This window comes from Neolamprologus brichardi, chromosome 4 (genome assembly GCF_056152115.1).
Source record: "Neolamprologus brichardi isolate AB-2024 chromosome 4, ASM5615211v1, whole genome shotgun sequence".
NCBI lineage: Eukaryota > Metazoa > Chordata > Actinopteri > Cichliformes > Cichlidae > Neolamprologus > Neolamprologus brichardi.
The window spans coordinates 12835674-12853434 of NC_142107.1; the positions used below are offsets into that span (position 1 = coordinate 12835674).

At 40.6% G+C, this 17761-nt stretch overlaps 3 protein-coding genes across 4 annotated transcripts; all 3 read right to left on the bottom strand.

Annotated features, from left to right (window-relative positions):
* Window positions 1-135: 135 nt before the first annotated feature.
* On the bottom strand, window positions 136-3376 carry pycr1a (pyrroline-5-carboxylate reductase 1a). Of its 2 annotated transcripts, XM_006791408.3 has the most exons (8): window positions 3279-3376; window positions 2937-3008; window positions 2744-2814; window positions 2473-2652; window positions 1739-1960; window positions 1520-1612; window positions 1113-1276; window positions 136-803 (listed from the first exon to the last, which is right to left on the bottom strand). In XM_006791408.3, the coding sequence occupies exons 2-8, from the start codon at window positions 3001-3003 to the stop codon at window positions 626-628; spliced, it is 975 nt and encodes a 324-aa protein (XP_006791471.2). In that variant the 5' UTR covers window positions 3004-3008; window positions 3279-3376; the 3' UTR covers window positions 136-625. The 2 variants fall into 2 exon arrangements, with proteins under 2 accessions (XP_006791471.2, XP_035763967.2); XM_035908074.2 differs by lacking the exon at window positions 1520-1612.
* A 1177-nt stretch (window positions 3377-4553) lies between these two features.
* myadml2 (myeloid associated differentiation marker like 2) lies at window positions 4554-7004 on the bottom strand. Its single transcript, XM_006791407.3, has one exon. The coding sequence runs from the start codon at window positions 6131-6133 to the stop codon at window positions 5222-5224; it is 912 nt and encodes a 303-aa protein (XP_006791470.2). The 5' UTR covers window positions 6134-7004; the 3' UTR covers window positions 4554-5221.
* Window positions 7005-9079: 2075 nt separating this feature from the next.
* On the bottom strand, window positions 9080-15932 carry notum1a (notum, palmitoleoyl-protein carboxylesterase a). Its single transcript, XM_006791406.3, has 11 exons — window positions 15358-15932; window positions 12961-13013; window positions 12742-12837; window positions 12359-12419; window positions 12223-12281; window positions 12029-12131; window positions 11727-11918; window positions 11202-11299; window positions 10955-11102; window positions 10810-10857; window positions 9080-10720 (listed from the first exon to the last, which is right to left on the bottom strand). The coding sequence occupies exons 1-11, from the start codon at window positions 15714-15716 to the stop codon at window positions 10417-10419; spliced, it is 1521 nt and encodes a 506-aa protein (XP_006791469.2). The 5' UTR covers window positions 15717-15932; the 3' UTR covers window positions 9080-10416.
* Window positions 15933-17761: the final 1829 nt, after the last annotated feature.

The following is a 17761-nucleotide window of genomic DNA, read 5'->3' on the forward strand; positions in this document are numbered from 1 at the left end:
AAATGATAACTAAGAATACAGCATCCTTTGTTACATTGTTTCTTATACTTCCTGTTGTGACTTAGAATCAGCACTGCTGGCACTGTGAGCACTGGCACAAATAAATCACAACCACAAAATTAGTTAAATGTCTACATTTAATAATAAACTATTTTGAAAATACACTCATTTGGAGTACAAAATATAGCATTTTATCAATATCTGTAGTATTGCAAAACATGATTTTGGTACACCGTACAATACAAGCTGCAATGGGATATCACCTCGAGGAAAAAAAAAAAAACAGTTGTGAAGTGAACCTCTTTGGCATGAAACACGATCATCAGAAACAAGGTTTAGGAAGCCAGAGAAGCATTTTTATTCCATGAGTCAACTAAAACACCAGGAACAGGGATATAAAAAAAGAAAAAAAGCATTTCATGGTAACGGAAATGGAGATTTTCTTACAAAGGGAAGCTATTATCGCTTGAAATCTTTCTCTTGTTAAGTCTCACCTCATATTTTAGGTGATTTACTTACTTAGGTCAACAACTACCCGGCAGTAGTGGTTGTAGCATATAGCCGGATCATCAGTGATATGACAAGTTGTATTCAAGTTTGCAGTTTCTCCACCTGACAGGTTATTTTATTTCTTTTTGGTCCTGGAGCTGGTGCTGCTGCTGCTGTTGAACATACTGATCCCACGAGATCTGACTCCAACAGCGTCTGAAGTGACTCCCGGTTGCTGCAGCACTTGGTCCAGAGTTGTCTTCTTTATGGCAGCAGGGGAAATCTTCTCCTGGTCAGCCAAATACTGAAGTTCCCTTTTTTGAAATATAAAAAAAAGCAGAAACAAAAGAAGATAAATATACAAGTTAGAATGGATAATACATATTAATCACAGCATAATAAATCAGTGTAGTAATAACTTCAACACTAGGTGATATGTAACCAGAGAAGCCACAATTTAAAATGATTTGTACATACATAGCTCCATCTGCTGTCTGAATAATAAACTTTAAAAAAAATTGTCACCCTTTGAGCAATTGAGTGAATTGCTTTTCTTTTGTGTCTTATGACAGGAACGACAAAAATGTTTGTCTGTTTGTTGAACACCTCTCTCGCCAACCTACCTCGTCCTAACGCAAGAAGCCTCCACAGCATTGATTAGCAGGCTGCGGAAGCCACCACTCTCCATAACATGTAGGGCGTGGATTGTGGCGCCCCCTGGTGAACACACATTGTCCTTGAGCTGCCCAGGGTGTTGCTCCGAGTCTAACAGCATCCGAGCAGCCCCCTTTGAAGAAACACAAAGGAAGCGCCACTGATTGATCGCATAAAATACGCCACGTGATAATGAACATTCAGACTGTGTCAATGTGCACAATGGGACAGGACAAGCTGCAGGTCACACATAATTGAACAGTATTCTTTTAAACTCAACTCATAGGCACTAGGGGTATACAGAAACACAGCAACATCAAACCAGGATCAAAACCTAAAAAAAAAAAAGTATATACTCCATCTATAACGGACATACCAGCAGTGCTTGGGCTCCAAGGCGTACAGCCAATCTCCTGTTCAGGCCCATTTTCACACCACCATCAGCAAGCGCATCTACAGCTGTGAAAGCCTGCAAGGTCACCATCATCAACGTTACTATGATGGACAGAGGGCAACAAGCCAGAGGGCACGTTTTTCACAAATGCTGCAGCTACGGCAGATTTGCAAAACACACTGATAGGTAGAACTGACTCACATAAGCAGGGCCGCTGCCGCTTAGGCCAGTGACTGCATCAATCAGGTCCTCTTCCACCTCGGTGCAGTAGCCGACACTGGCCATCAGCTGCTCCAGGAGCTTTCCATCCTCCACATCTGCGTAGCTTCCTGTAGCATAGACAGTGGCCCCTTCACGGACTACCACTGGAGTATTGGTCATGCAACGTATGACCTTTGGAGAAGTGCGATACTGCTGCAGCTTCTACAAAAAGGAGCAATGCGCTAATTCAGTGACTTCATTTGAAGGGATGATGAATGAAAGTACCAGTTTAAAGTTTCTTATAATGGATGGATACAGCAAGCAAAAACAGATTAGATGTATGTATAGGCGATGTGAGCACTGAAAAATATGAATCAATAGCATTTATAAGACTTTAAGTTATGCGTCTAAACCCTCTCATAGTATATCTTAAGTGTGTTAAAATCATAATCATCTGGATTATGATTTGCATTACCATAATGTTTTAAAAGTAGTACTATAATTAAGTGATCTAGTGTTCATACAAGCAGGGTACACACCAACTCCTACAATGCACCATACCATGTCACTACAAATACTAGTAGATAATTACTATATTTACACCAATTGACTTATTCAAACTAGTGTAACAAGCAGCTTGAATAGGAAGGGGGGGGGGGGCCTTAAATGTGTTTAGTTTGTAAGTTTCCCACCATAAAACACACAACATGTAAACACTACGGGCTATGACTTGCCTTCTCTATGGAACTGATTCGGACCCCTGCAGCACAGGACACAATAAGGTGACGGTCTTCGATATCTGGTCCAATCTCATCGAGGACAAAAGGAATGATGTGGGGCTTCACAGCCAGGAAGAGAACATCAGTTCTGTTCACTGTCTCCTTGTTGCTGGTAGTGAAATTTACACCCAATTTCTGTACAAATGGACTTCTTTTAGTAGTTCTTCAGACAGGTAAAATACATATTCATAATTACACAGAGTCACTAATATAGCAGACTACGCACCCGTAGTTGCTGCACTGTGGGGAGATCTGTGTCTGGAGAACTGGCTGTGATTTTGTGCGTGGCAATCACGCCTTGAAGAGGGGAAAAAATATCCAGAAATCATTTCGGTGCCTGATTGCAATCTACATACATCAAGAATACAAATGAAATGAAATTAATGCACATATGGTTAAAGGTATGTTTCGAAATTTACCTGCTGCCGTGAAGCCTCTCACCAGAGCGTGGGCCAGCTGGCCCGCTCCTATGAAACCCACGCTCATTCTGCCTGTAGGTACACAAAATTTTAAACATTAAATTTAACGTTTTGGCTTACAAGTGACAGATGAACCAAGAAAGGATGAGCCGTGTGCCATTTTTACAGCTCCGACACGCAGCGCAAACATAATCTTACTTCCGTATTATTCACTGAGGGAGGGCAAGGCGAATCCTGGACACATGATGGCAGCAGCCATACTGCTACCATTCATTACATTTATGAACAAACAGAAGAATCTCTAAGCTGACAGACAGACCAATACCAGCTCTTCATAAATACCTGAAATTACGACTCTGTCAACGTGTCCCAGGTGATTAGCGGTGTAGCTTCTGCAACAGCGACCAGAAACGAATTTGATTGACGAGGCTTGTGAGCCAGTGAGCTTTCATCCTTAGCCTACGCGTAACATTTTCAACCAATCGCAGTGGCAGCAGCGTTAACTTTGAGGCGGGGTTTAAATTGCACCAGGCTGTGCTGCTGAGAGGAAAAGCTGGTTAGGAGACGCAGTCGCTTTACTGGCATCTACCGGCGAAAAGCTTGGAAAGACATGTCGAGATGGAGGCGCTCAGACATAACATACATATTCTGAGCAGATAAAGTGCAACATAGTTAACAGACTGATGTAAGTAGTAACTCCGAGTTAGGCGTTTCAGTTTTTTCTCTTAAGTTTCTTCATTATCCTGTCGGTAAACCTGTTTATATCTGTTAGCTATTCAGCAGTAGCAGGTAGTTACTGTGCTTATTGTGGTTGTAATGATTAAAGTTGTGTCATACAGACAGGTCATAGCTTTTTGTCGAATTAAAGTGACTTACTGGCAGCCATTAGCAAGTGTTTTCTGTATTAACATGGTGAAATAACAGTAAAACTACCTCATTTTAAGCATATAGTATAACAGGGTACAGCATATTTGAGAACATTAACTTTAATTCGACATTAACGGTATTTCCTGTCTGTATGACTCGAAATTTGTGCCGATAACATAGAGGGGTATTGTTGTTTTTCTGTTTTTAAATAGCAGAGTTATTTTGCGACATTGTGTATTAACATACAATAAAATAATGTTCACTTTTACCATTTTTAGCAGTAAAGTAAATCAGTAAAACAAAAAGCAACATTATAATGCTTTTTTTTTTTTTTTAAAGCTAAACATTCTAAACTACATTATTAAAACCTACATTATTAGGCATTAATGTTTATAAACATTTTTATTTAACTCAACAGCTTCTCTAAAATTGTAGACTACATGTAGGCTAAACAAACTAGCATATGCTGCTTGATCTTTTTTCTTTCTTTCTGCATTTTATGAACAATCAACACATTGGAAAACCTTTATTTTTTAAAAAGAGAAAAAAATGTTATGTATTGGCAAATCCCACTCTATGCTAAATTACCAAGTATAAAGAAAAAACATGAAATTGTACAAATAGTTTCACTGGTAGCAGCCAATTACCCTAGAACATGGAAAACACTGTGTATTTAAGTCCTACTTTATGCAAACAAGTGAAAGAAGGCCAAACGAAAACATACACATTTTATTAAACACAGAACAGAGTACAAACATGGGAAAAAGAATGTTAACACTCGTGCTTGTGGTCAACATGTAATGTATCAACAAAATAACAAATCTAATACTGCTGTCAAACATTAGCCTTCAAAAACATTCAGTAAATTAAAAAAAACCTTATAAACTTCAACATATGTGGGGGATATAATCTAAACTGGAAAAAAAATACAGCGAAGTGGCTAGAAAGCCAAAACCATATTCTATGTTCAGTGCAAACTGTTGACCTAACAGATACTAAACATATCTAGGAAATATATTTCCACCCTGTTTATTGTTATATAAATAGTATTAAATAAATTGCCAAGCCTCTGAAAGGTTGAATGACATAACACTGGTCTGACACTTCTTTAGGTCCATTCCAGATAAAATGGATGCCTGTATTAGAGAGATGGATATATTTCCCAGAGTCGTCTGTGGACAGAGTTGCTGAGATTTTCTCCATGGTGCATGTTCTCTACGGTAGGAAGAAGTTCAGGACTAGATGAATACTGTAACATAAAAACTAGATAATACTGCTAATTACAAAAAAGTGTTATACACTGGCTACATAACACCGTGAAATGGTGGATTTAAGGCATTGAGTCTTTCACATAGACCTGGGTATGGAGAACAAACTGGATATGTCCTTGAACTTGTTGGTGGGTGTTGGTGGTGGTTTCAGACAGCAGAACTAGAGATGAAGCGAATCCTCTGGGAGTAAACAAGATCTACAAAATACAACACTAAGTTGACGTTAGTAAAGACGGCCACAACCAACTTGCTATCCCACGGACATTCTCCTCGTGGGCAGTCCTCGGGACGAGTAGTGTTGCCATACTTCCTGTCGAAGCTGAAGATGGGCCAGATCAGTGTAGTACTGAGATAGAGGATCACAGCAAAGAAGGTGTAGATGACCACAAACCGATCAAATGGGAAGCGCAGGGCAGAGGTCCTACCAGAAACCGTCAGTATGACCACTATCACAGTGACAGAGAAGCACAGGCTGTACACCACCACGCAGTACTGGGTGGCAATGTATTGGTTGTACTCACTGTCATTAGCCAGGGCCCCAAAAATGATGCAGGCCACAAAACCTTGGACCACCTTGAGCAGACCAGACACAGTGGCCATGTATCCAACCACAGCCCCTGGTTTGGCTCGTGTTAAGAACACCTCAGTTGCGTAGGGGAAGCAACAGACTGCAGAGCAGACTGTAACAGCAATGCGGTATATTTGGACTTCCCACTCCTCATCGGGAACCTCTGTCTGAAGGAAGTAAACGGGGTAGACCACAGAGGCAGTGATGTACATGAGTGTTGCCAGCATGGCAAAGGCCACAGTGAAGTTATCCCAGGAAATCGGCATACAAGTGTGGAGCCGTGTAATGTCCAAGGTGAAAACAATCAGTGTGACAGCAAAGCAGAAGCACCACACAAACATACAGAAGATTCCATAATTGGCACTGTAGCCTGCGCTGTGGGACACAAGGGCCATTATGGTGCAGCCAAACAGTAGCTGGAACATTCGGGCTATTCCTAAAGGGGACAGCACAGCTTCTTTGTTGAGGTAATGTCCTCCTTGAGAATCCATGGTGCCTGTTGTCCCTCTAAAGCAGCTGTTGTTGCTGGTGAGATTCTTAATCTCCCGTTGCCCGTGTTGGTGTCCTTGCGGCCTCCTCTGTCTTTTTCGCGCAGACCTCACCCTTTTTTTGGTTTCCTGTTATAGATGGTCCTTAATTACAAATGTCTGTAATTTCTTTCCTGACCTTGCTTTGTAATTACAGCAGCGTGTTTAAGCTCAGGTTACATGTGTACATTGTTATGTAGAAGTTTGTTCAATAGCTTAAAATGAGAAAAGACTTTCAGTCAACTTTGATAAGAAGCTATCTTTTTGATAGGTTTCTTTCTTCTTGGTTGCACAAGTTTGTAAAAAGAGTCTAATTTCTGTGCAGAATAATAACAGTTGATTTCTGATGATTTCAAAATGTGTTTCATGTAATAATAATATGATCGAGTCTTACTCAAAAGCTGCAGTGTATGACCTTTGAAATCTTGGTTTTCTCTTGCTTGCCTTGCTTGCTGGCTTCTTCCCTCACTACTTTTTCCAGTTTAGCAAAATATCAAAGTGAAGTAACGTCTTCTCCAATCAGCCCTCTTTGAAAATTGATATCCAAAGATCAATCTTCCAGCAAAATCCCTCAGTGCCAAACAAGTGGACAAATTTGTTGTCCTGTCAGTCAACTTCAACTCCTCATGGACTCAGTCCTTATAAATTCTTCTCTTTTCTCTTTTTCTTCCCTAAACTGTCCACCAGAATCACTCAAACTGTCGGCTATGTCTCTTGCTCTTTGTCTCGCTGCTTTCTGTCTTCTCTTGCCTCTCAGACTTGATCTCCCACTCTTTCTTATTCACGCAAGCACACCCTGCTCCTCCTGTCTCTGTCAGTGTGCACTCGGTGGATTGCTAGGGGTGGTTGTTTAAATGAAAGTTTGTGCCGAGCCCTGAGTTACAGGCCTCGCCAGTGCTATAAATAGGGGGTCTATATTCCACAGAGGGGTGGGAGGCTGCATGTGGCAGGCAGTTTGGGAGTCTTATTTCTAGGGAGCACCCAGAGTGGCTGAGTCAGAGCTCCCACAGTCAGAAACTGGCATTTACACACTGTGTAATGACAGGGAGGAGGGCTAAGACTCCCATTAGAGGCATAAATTACACACAGGTTCAGAGGGATGATTATACACAAGCGATGGCAGATTTGACCTATGCATATGAAAGGGAGGTAGAAATGAAGTGGCAATTACTTAAAATATTTTAACCTTCTTATATAAGTATCCTCGTTTTTTAAAATTTAAACATTGCAAGGATATTCTTACATAAAATCACTATTAAAACAATTTTAGAAATATACATGCATGTATATGCATTTCTTTAATTAGAATATTGCAAATAACAAAAGCAAACTTAAATACTCATAACTGCTTACTGCATACATAACTGCAAACTACTTATAAAAATGAGTTATTTTCAGTTTCAAGTCCAAAACAGCATTTTTTTTCAGCTCTGGAGGAAGTTACTAAAAATTGCCTTAAAGACTGCATTTTAAAAATGAATATGTCATTTGGTGTGTTTGGGCAGTTTACAGCAGTTGAACTGTTAGGGAATGAGCTGTGATACAGGTAATATAGAGAACAGTACTATCTATCCATTTTATCCGCTTATCTAATTCAGGGTGACAGGGAGTCGGGCCTGTTTCCGCCATCATAAGGCAAGAGAGTTACCAATCAATCACAGGGCTAAGAACAGTAATACTTCTTAGCCCAAAACAAAAAAACCCAAACCCATCTCTGGGTTATCAGCACAAATTTCAAATTAAAGTTCCTTACTGGCAGCAATTAATACGGTAAAACTACCAAATTTTTAGCAGTAATGTAAAACAGTAAAACAAAAAGCATCATTATTATGCTTTTTTATCAATAAACTTTCTAAAGTACAGTATTATACTGGTATTTTGCAATAGTGTATATTAATTCCTGTACAATAATGATAATTTTTACCTATCTACTTTAAAACCTACATGTGTTACTGTGTTTGTGAATATATTATTTAACGTATTATTTAATTGTCAAATTTTTTCTTCCATTTAGGATGTGAGTTATACAAAGTTTTCTGTTGGTCTTCATTCTGAAAGATCAAAGCGGTATGCCTTTCTAAGATTGCTAGCTTTAATTACTTCCATTAGGGTGTGAATTTATTTTTCTCAAAATAAGTTTTTTGTCTGTGATGGACATGCCATGGGAGGACAAGGTGGGGTTATTCTGAGCAAGGTTTTTATGCTTAAATAATTTGGAGAGAACATTTAGATGCTGATAAGCATGTGTAAAGATAGCTGTGGCTCAGGAGCAAAAGTGAATTAGTGGTTTGATGCCCAGGTTGTCCTGCCCATGAACTGCTGAACTGTAAGTAAGGCTCCAGACTATTCCTGATGTTTAGGCCCTTGCGTGTTAGATACCATCACACTGTGAGTGTATGTGTGAACAAAAGCTAAATTGTGATGTGTGCAGTGCAGGTAGCATAAACACACTGCACTAGGCTCAAATACACAGCAAGATAAGAGCCACATGGTGCAGAGTTTATTATGCAAGGCGACTTAGTTTTGCATTATTTGCACACCTTTTATTGTAGCTTGTAGTACCTTTTGGTCTGCAGAACTTATAATGAAATTTTCTTGTTTATCCACCAGATCACTTCACTTACTCTGAAATATTTCTCTTATTTTAGGTGATAACCACATTTCTTGAAGGTGATCAGTCACTGACTTTAAGTATAGTTTAGTATGGTAATGCCACATTTTCTACACATTAATAATACCATTTCAGTAGACCTTATAGAAGTAATAACCACAAGACTGCAAAAAAATATTTATCTTGTAGTATATTATGTTATGTGTCTTTTCTTCTGGTCTGATACAAAGACATGCAGTCAACACAAAGAGAAAAACAGCAACGTATTTACAATTTACAAAGAATCACTTCTCTGTGAAAATAGCACTTATAAATATGATTTACATAACAAAATAAATATGTAAATTACCAATGTAGCTTGAGTTTTTTTTCCTGTTAAAAAATATGTTACAGAATAAAATTACAATTAGTAATACTTTTCCTTTTCTGGTGGGATGCGAAATAGAGGCCCTTTAAAAACATCATTTATAAAGACATCATTACATACAACATTGTCATTATATTAAAAAGTGATCTCTATGAGATAATAATAAGAAGGGAGTTACAATAGTGAACACTTGATAGAGCCTATACATATACTCAAAAAATACAATACACATTATTCGTCTCCCTTTAAATGTTCATTGCATTGATTTGAGGATTGCTGATCTACTGAGGTGACCTAACATGAGTTTTTGAACTGTCTTGTCATGATGATGCGGCCTGTGCGTAAGAGGTATAGCTTAGATGTGATGTGTGGTTTTTGTATAACTATGTATAGACATTAAACCAGATCCACTTTAGCACTACAGTTAGCATTGTAAAACGACTAAAGGGGACATTCTGACATCTTAAAATATACCAATTTGGTTTAGACGCTATCAAGGGAGTTACAGCTATAGGAGCATTATGTCTTATTGTATTACTTTCATTAGCGGTAATAACACATGGTTTGTGCCTGTTTAGTTCAAACAGGGTAATTCTAACTGACAGTCTTTTGCTATGAGTTTATTAGAGCATCAGTGTCAGTTGTCTTTCTCTCGCTATTGTTTATGCTTTTATTTTTTTAGAGTTAAATATAAAATATTTCCTTTCTGATTCAGCACTTAGCACACTTATCATATTTTCCTATATCTGCCTTGATGCCAGTTATTTTTGCAATGAGAGTTCCAATTACAGAAAAATTCTAGGGCCCAATTGCAGTGATAACAGTCTCATATTGGCTACTTAACAAAAACAGCATCCCTATGTCACTGTGGCAATGACTAAATTTAAACTATATGGAAGGACAAACATAAAAACAAAACATCAGTGAGCATCCTTAAAACTGGATTACATTCATGATATTTTCTTTTACAAAACAAAATATAATTTAAATGGTGAGTCGCAAAGAGTTGTGCCTTGTCATTGTGGTATGTTGCCACAGTACTTGTCACCAGATGGGAGAAAAGGGAGTGGGACAAGGTCAAAGTCCCTGCACTGACTGAGGTTTGGAGTAAAGTAAACAGGAGGTCAGAGGAAATTCATTATAGGTAGAATGGGTTGTGAAGATGGAGGGGTAGTTGGAGGTATCAGGCTTGGGAGACTGGCCAGAGAGACCAGCCAGCCAACTCTGCTTAGTTTAATGTTGAGATAATGCCTGTGTGTTTGTGTCCCTTTAGCTGCCGCTGCTGAGCATGCCCAGTAGCTTGCTGGGGTCCATTCCCTGCTGCTGGGCCATCTTCTGCACATCAAAGCCCATGTGCTTGAGGAACTGAATGACATTCATCTCCTGCCCTGTGAACTGATCTCGGATGGTGGGGCAGGTGGGGTTGCAGTGTGGCCACGGGCAGCTGTCAATCAGATGCACAGGACAGCCTTTAGGCGGAGCCTTGTTGTTCCTGTTGTCGTGGAGGCTGCGGTCCCAGCAGTGCAGTGCTCTGGGCAAGGAGGTGCCTTTAACCTGCACATCAATCCAATAGCTAGAACACAACACAAGAGGGCGCTGTCAGCACACAGGTAGAAAATCGTACAGCGGGGAAGAGGCCTTTTGAAAATGAATAATACCCACTTTCTGGTGATAACTTCATGCGATAAACATGCTGGAGCAAACATAGCCCTAAAGAAAAAACAACAGAAAAAAACAGTAATCGGTAAAAGTCTTTGCAATAATTCTTTGTAAATTTTCCACCTGAAATCCAGATGCATGGCCTTACGGGACATCTTTGAGTGTGTTCCTCAGCTCAGTGCCCAGGTTTTGGATGTAGCGCCACTGGCCCTCCTGCACAGGCTGACCTGTCAGCTGAATGTTGTCTACTGTCAACTGAGCCTCATCAAACAGCCACTGGACCACAAAGACAGGGCCTGCTCAGGGAAAATGAAAAAATCAGCCAGACAATGTGAGTATTCGTAGATCACATCACAATGCACATTTACTTGTATCCACATAGATCATAAACCCACTTTTTATAGACGGGAAGACTCTGTATCCAAAAAAGCAGTTCCACTCTTCTCCTTCATGGGCTTGTTTGCACCGTTCTGGTACCATCCCTCCCCAGTACCTAATAGAAACAGACACAGATAGGATATGATGGGTATAGTAGCAACCTGGTGATCTCAGTTTAACGACTAGACTTAATGCTTTTCTTTTTAATAATGCTTGTAGATAAATGCATGAGGTGACACTGAAATATTCCTTAGTTCGGCTGCTTGAGGCTCAGACTGCTTGGGCTCGTGCATGATGTGCTTTTTCACTCCCAGTGCCTTTATACGTGACTAATGCATGTCATCGTCTCTTTCCTAGAGATTGTGCTTTGTCGCATGTTTTGTTTGTTCCCCCCAGCCAGCCATAGCAGCCAGCCACAGCCAGCAGTGCTTGCTATTATTGTCTTATTGTTGGGACTTCTATCTATAATTTCATAGGAATCTGTATCTTGAGATAAATATTGGTATGAAATAAATAAAACTAAACTGAAAGAAATCCCATACTTGATGCCTCTCTTGATGGTCTCAGTGGGAGCACAGCTGGTGGTGTCCACACAGTCAGTGCAGTGGTACTGCTTATTGTCCAGGAACCAGCCAGAATCAGAAAGGCCTCGCACTTGTATCGCAGTGTGGCCCAGTCCCTCCAGCATCTCTGCCACACGGTCAACATTCAGAAGAACGCCAGTACCTCCCGCACTTCATACAAAAACAATATATATTTTCATTAGTACACATACATCAGTAAGAATGACGTGCAGAAGCTTTTAATATATAACCCTGGGCAATAGGTTTACATGTGAACACACCTGCTTCCTGCTAAGAGGAGGACTTTGGCATTTTCCAGACCTTTTTTCAGCAGGTCCTTCACAACCTCCTGAATAATGAGTGAGCCCATGAAGGCATAACCACCTGTGTACAACAGAGAGACAAACAAACTAAACAACTCTTCTTTCAGGGCAAATACATGTCAAGATTTTGAGACTTTAGTGGTGTCTCTTACTTTGATCTGTTTTGGCTGTAGCACCGCTCCAAACATCACTGGAGCAGTAGGGCACAAACCTACACAACAAACGTAACATTTAAAATGCCACTTGTGATTAAAAATTGGGCATCAATGAGCACAAAAGGCAACTTACACCATGTTGGCGTTCCACCAGTGAGGGTTTTCCTCAGGGAGTGGAGACAGGATCCCTGTGCCTGCAGAGACAGACCGACGTGTATCATTAGCCATTCTGGCTCCCTGAGACACATCCTCTTCTTACTCATCATCATTACCACATGGATTACAGTTATTACAGTGCAACAAGAGAGAGAGGCGTCTCTCTTCCTTTAGTGGTGGGCGCCAGGTAGCCCTACACCGCAGCAACATTATGACCGGGTGTCAGTTTCAATAACACTGTAAATGAGCACAGATGCATCCCATCCTTTTAATTGCTGAGGCATTAAAAGCAGGTATGCTTTTCACCTTGTGGTCAGGAGCCACGGGTGGAGCAACAGTGGGGCTGATGGAAAGGCTCACCTGTTTTAGTCTGGGGCCACTTGGAGGAGCTCATTAACCTTCTCATTGTCTCATATCGGCTGTCACAGTTTTCCTTGTTGAAGCAGTACCAGCCACCTGCAGGCAGATATACCAATAAAAAAAAATAGGAACGATCATTTCACATGTGGTTTTTTTGGTATAACTGGACGTGAAATGAGAAATGTGTTGAGGTGAATCAGTTTAGGCCAAAATACCAACCTTCTAAAAATATCAACCACCGCCTGCTGCCTCGAGATTCTTTTAGGTAGTACCTACAAGAACCAAAGAATGAAGTGAGCACACGATAATAGGCATGGTTGAGTTTAAACAATATGTGTTTATGATTCTAAATTCCTCAAGTTTCGCTTTATGCTGCCTGCATGAACGTCTTGGCCCACAGGTTTGACTTTCTTATGGAGAAAGAAATAGACACTGAAAGATAATGTGGCCATTGTTTCTACAACAGTGCTTGCACCCAAGCGTAAAATACACACATCGCATGATCAGTAATACAAACAAGGATGTCCCGAACTTGATGCTAATCTCAAAAAGGTGCCACGGATGAAAGCAATGATGCTGTGTGTACACGCTGCACTTCAAACATTGATACAGTGATCGAAAAGGAGATAAACATCATCCTCTCCCATATCCTGGTTTCACTGTAGATTCCAGTAGATGGTATTTTTCTATAATAAGCAATGTACCATCATCTCTTCACAACACAATGTCATAAAATGTGGATAAAACCAAGGCTGCCATCCAAAGTAATGGCATGATAGGAAATACAACTCTTTTGCTCAGGTGCAGTAGGTGCCAACAAACCTGCATAAGCCCAATTTAACACCCTTAGAATGCACTGAGACACATGACTCTGAGCTATAGCTGCTCTAAGATTCTTATATTGGAGATATGTGCTGTCTGTTGTCAGTCCAGAAGAGGGCAATGCACCCATGGTTTAGGGTGCAGTCCTAACCAAAACATCCTCATCTTTTATTCAACAAAAACACAGAAACACAAGGAAAATTAAATATTTTGGGTGTGTAAAGTAGCTTTCGCTGCAGAAACAAGAGGCTTCTGAATGTGCTTATGTGATGTTGATGCCTTTTCCCCCCCATTTCACTGAATATCTGCTTTATTTTACCAGTGACTCAACTCAAAAGATTGCCAAACATATTTCAGTGACTTTAGGCAAACAGACTTGGCTGAAGCTCTGAGCTGCTAACTCAGACACTGAATCACACTTTGGCTGCGCTTAATGTTTTAACTATTATTATTCAGCGATGTAGGCAGCTCACTCTTATTTCCATCAAACATACTGAAGCCAAAATTGACAAGCTGAACAAACAAAGGGGAGGTGTTGTGTCAATCCACCTATTTAAACAAGTTTCCAACAGACAAAAAACCCACTCACTTCCTAGTAACTTGCTCTAGTAACTTTTTTCCCTTTTACGTTACATACTTATGAATATCCGTGTAGCTATAACAATTGATGGATTAGCATCCCAGCTGATAACAGCCACAGTGAATGAAAGGCCTTGTGCCTGTAACTGTTCCCTGCGTGCGCTCGTCCCCACGCTTTACACAGCCAGGAGCCGCCGTGTAATGCACAGCTCACTCTGCTCAGTCACATATAGCAACAAATCAGAACGACAACCAAAGTATTCACGACTACACAACATGCTTTACAGCAGTGAATAATGAGTACGCGTGTAGTTGTGTATAACGTTTCAGCATTCTCTTGTGATGCAGCATAATGCGCAGACAGACATGAGACATTAAACCTTCTACAGCTATACACCGATCTGTGCCGCTGACCTTTAACCTACAATTTGTCTTCTTGTAACTACACTGAAAACAGAGTCTGTATGCCTTTTCTATTTTAGAGAAGGAGGGACTATATTTGGCGTTTACTGTTTTAGCAGCACGATTTATTCCTCTTTAGTAGAGTTGGGGGTTTTTTCACAATGAATTTTTTTGCTTCACAATATTATTAAAAATATAAACAACTGAAAAAATCTAATCTTACCTTCTATAAAAATGTAGTTAAAAATCGACTATATTTTTATGGATATTTTACAGCATCCACCCTGAAAGTCGAACAGGTCAACCATCCGAGTAGACGAATCAGAGAAAGACGGACAGAGATGGGCGGGGGTCTAAAAAGTTAAATCGAAACTCTGCAGCGCAAAACCTGCATTCTAATTTGAAGCAAAGGAAATGAAGCATAGGCCATGCGGCTCTTCGCAAATTTCACGCTTCACTGACGCAAAGCAGCTGTCTATCTTTTACTCTGACTGAGGCATCAGGACATTGTTTAAGTCATTTATTCTCTTTTTATTTGTATATATTCTTTTAATATGTTTAAAAAAACATTTATATAGTTCTTGATCGAAAATGAAAATAAAATACGCGATTCAGCACTCCAAATACTGAGAAAATCAACGGAGATGCACTTTCTCCTCAGGCCAGATACATGTGGGTTACTTTAATGACCAGCAGGACGGATGAGTCCCGCTGAAGCACTCTTAAGGCAAAATAACAGCTCCTACTAGCCCAGCTGGCCTCTTTTTGACTTGACAGTAACCTCATACACGTTTATGGTCAGTCGTTACGTACCCCGCAGGACTGCCGTCGTTGCAGGTGACTGATGTGTTCTCCAAAAAGTTCAGCCTCATGTCGTAGTCAAGCTTTTGCGCCGAACAGGGGTAAAGGGACTGCGCAAGGTTCTTTACTTGTGTCATGAAGTTATCCATGTTCTCCTCCACCGCGGTGAAATCCAGAGAGAAGCTCTCGGTGGTATCACCCCGGTCTGCCCGGTATGTGGGAGGAGGCGGTGAGCGTCGCGGTTGTGGGTTGCGGCCACCCCGAAACCTCCGTGCGCAAAGAGCTCCGGACTGCATCAGTACCAGCAGCAGCACTGATGAAACCACTCTGATCAGTATCATCTTTTTGACGTCCTTTCTCCAAATTCTCATTTAAAACAAAAACAAACAAAAAAAAACACTTGTCAGCTTCCAAAAGAGACAAATTAAATGTCAGGTAAAATCAAAAGTCCTCTGAGACCACTTGTAGCCACCCGCTGAAATAACTGGAAGTACTTTCAGGCTTAATTTTAGGTTTTTTTCACGAGTGCGCCTACAACTCTTTCCTCATCTGTCTGGTACAACTCAAGCCCTTCTGGACCAAGCACACAAGCTTGAACGACAACACTGGTGCCATGCGCTTGTTTTTTATTCAAACTTTCCCCCCTTGTGTGACCGTCCAGCCAATCACAGGAGCGGGGCAGGACTCAGGGCATGATCAAGCCTGGCAGACTACCCCCCCCCCCCCCCCCTTTTAATTTATAGAGGGAAAAAAATGTCCATGCGTTGGTTCTTTTGATCCGCAATGTTTTATTTGATGTGGTGGCTTTTATTGGCCTTGAAATGCCCATTTCCCATTCCACCACAAATTTATGAAGTGAGAATATGCATCTTGTTACACACTTGCTTGAAAAAAACAAAACATAAACTGGCAGAGTCGCATCAATATTTAGCCAGGTTATTTTTAAGAGTTTACCTATTATAATTGTTTTAAAAAATATTTTTCAACGCTTTTAAATGTAACTTAAAAGTAAAAGTTGATCATTTTTCACAGATAATTTTTCGCTACTCCACGTGGGAAAGAAAACTGCAGACCTCTTAAAAAATAAAAAAAAATTAAAAAAAAATAAGTTCCAGTTCTGACAAGTTGAGTTGCTCACGTTTTGCTTTAGGTTTAGAAAAAGGGACTTAGACACCCCCCCTCCACCCGCCCCCCCCCCCCCCCCCAACCCCTCCTTTTTTATCCAGATGGGGCCTCCAAAAGATCAAAGCAACCATCACTCTTTCTCCCCCTCTTTTCACCTCCTCCCTCCCACTTCAGTCTCTTCCAAACTTTCCTGCTCTACTGTATATTTTAAGTCGAGCAGAGCATCCTGATGGGAAGCCAGCTTTTTAACACAGGAATGCCTCGTTACAGTTGAGGTAGGCTTCCCTTGAACAACCTCTCATTTTAAGGACACATTTAAGTTAAAGTGTAGCCCACAGGGCAAAAGGGATCATTCATCAAAGTGAGACTTCATGATGGTGTTCTGGTGACGTTTGTCGTTTTGACTTGAGCTCATTGGACAGGACAGTACAGGGATTTCTAAAGTCAACCGAATATTTTTAACAACACTTACGCACACTTTTATATTTATTTTCACAGATAGTATTTTTGTGACGCTACACCACTTTTTGTCACGCCCACGAGAGTTCTGATGTGAACTCTAGCCTTAGATGGCTTATTGATTAGCGCTGTATCAGCTTTGTGGGAGCAGGATCAGGATAAGCCCGTGGTTTTAATACAATCTCCTCATACCAACTCATCACAATTTTCATAACAATCCACGAAGGCAAGAGCTCTGAAATAGAAAACAGAACTTATTACGACGCATTGCCGAGAGAGGGCTGTAACTGCTTGGAAACTGGCTGGTCAAATTGTGGTCACACTTTAACCTCCGTGTTGCCAAATAGTTCTTTTTTCACATTATTGACTTTGTAATAGATAGTTTCATTTGTGTAACTTGTAAGAAAGTACTCTCTGAACAATTAAAAATAAAATAAAAAACCCTGCTGAAATAAAGTTAAAATAAAGTGGACAAGTTAGATGGATCAGGTAGACGTAAAACACAGAACACCATCAGTCTAAAACAGCTTGACATCCTCTCAGAGAGAGCCTCCCGCTCACTGTAGCCCCATGGTTAATCAGCGTGCCGAAAGAATGTCAAACTGTTTTGAGCCAGGTAAGATGGATATGAAGTCACCAGGACGGATGGTATTAATTGGGAACTTCAAACAGAGGCTTGTATAGATTAAAACATGTGGTAGGGCCCAGGAGAAGAGGCTCTGTCACAGACTGAGGCCAGTCACTTTGACCCATACCGCCCTGTTTTATCACACGTCATTCTCAAAAATGTAACCCTTAAATCACTCGCAGATGGACGTCGGCCCCTGACACA

What these genes read in the sequence shown, in the direction of transcription:
- myadml2 (XM_006791407.3), bottom strand. Translation starts at nt 6,133, where the DNA reads ATGGATTCTCAAGGAGGACATTACCTCAACAAAGAAGCTGTGCTGTCC.
- pycr1a (XM_006791408.3), bottom strand. Translation starts at nt 3,003, where the DNA reads ATGAGCGTGGGTTTCATAGGAGCGGGCCAGCTGGCCCACGCTCTGGTG. An exon ending in GAGAGGCTTCACGGCAGCAG is followed by an intron (nt 2,815 to 2,936) that starts GTAAATTTCGAA and finishes CCCCTCTTCAAG; the next exon opens with GCGTGATTGCCACGCACAAA. An exon ending in GCTTCTTGCGTTAGGACGAG is followed by an intron (nt 804 to 1,112) that starts GTAGGTTGGCGA and finishes ATTTCAAAAAAG; the next exon opens with GGAACTTCAGTATTTGGCTG.
- notum1a (XM_006791406.3), bottom strand. Translation starts at nt 15,716, where the DNA reads ATGAGAATTTGGAGAAAGGACGTCAAAAAGATGATACTGATCAGAGTG. An exon ending in GTGGCCCCAGACTAAAACAG is followed by an intron (nt 12,420 to 12,741) that starts GTGAGCCTTTCC and finishes CTGTCTCTGCAG; the next exon opens with GCACAGGGATCCTGTCTCCA. An exon ending in CTCCTCTTAGCAGGAAGCAG is followed by an intron (nt 11,919 to 12,028) that starts GTGTGTTCACAT and finishes TTTTGTATGAAG; the next exon opens with TGCGGGAGGTACTGGCGTTC.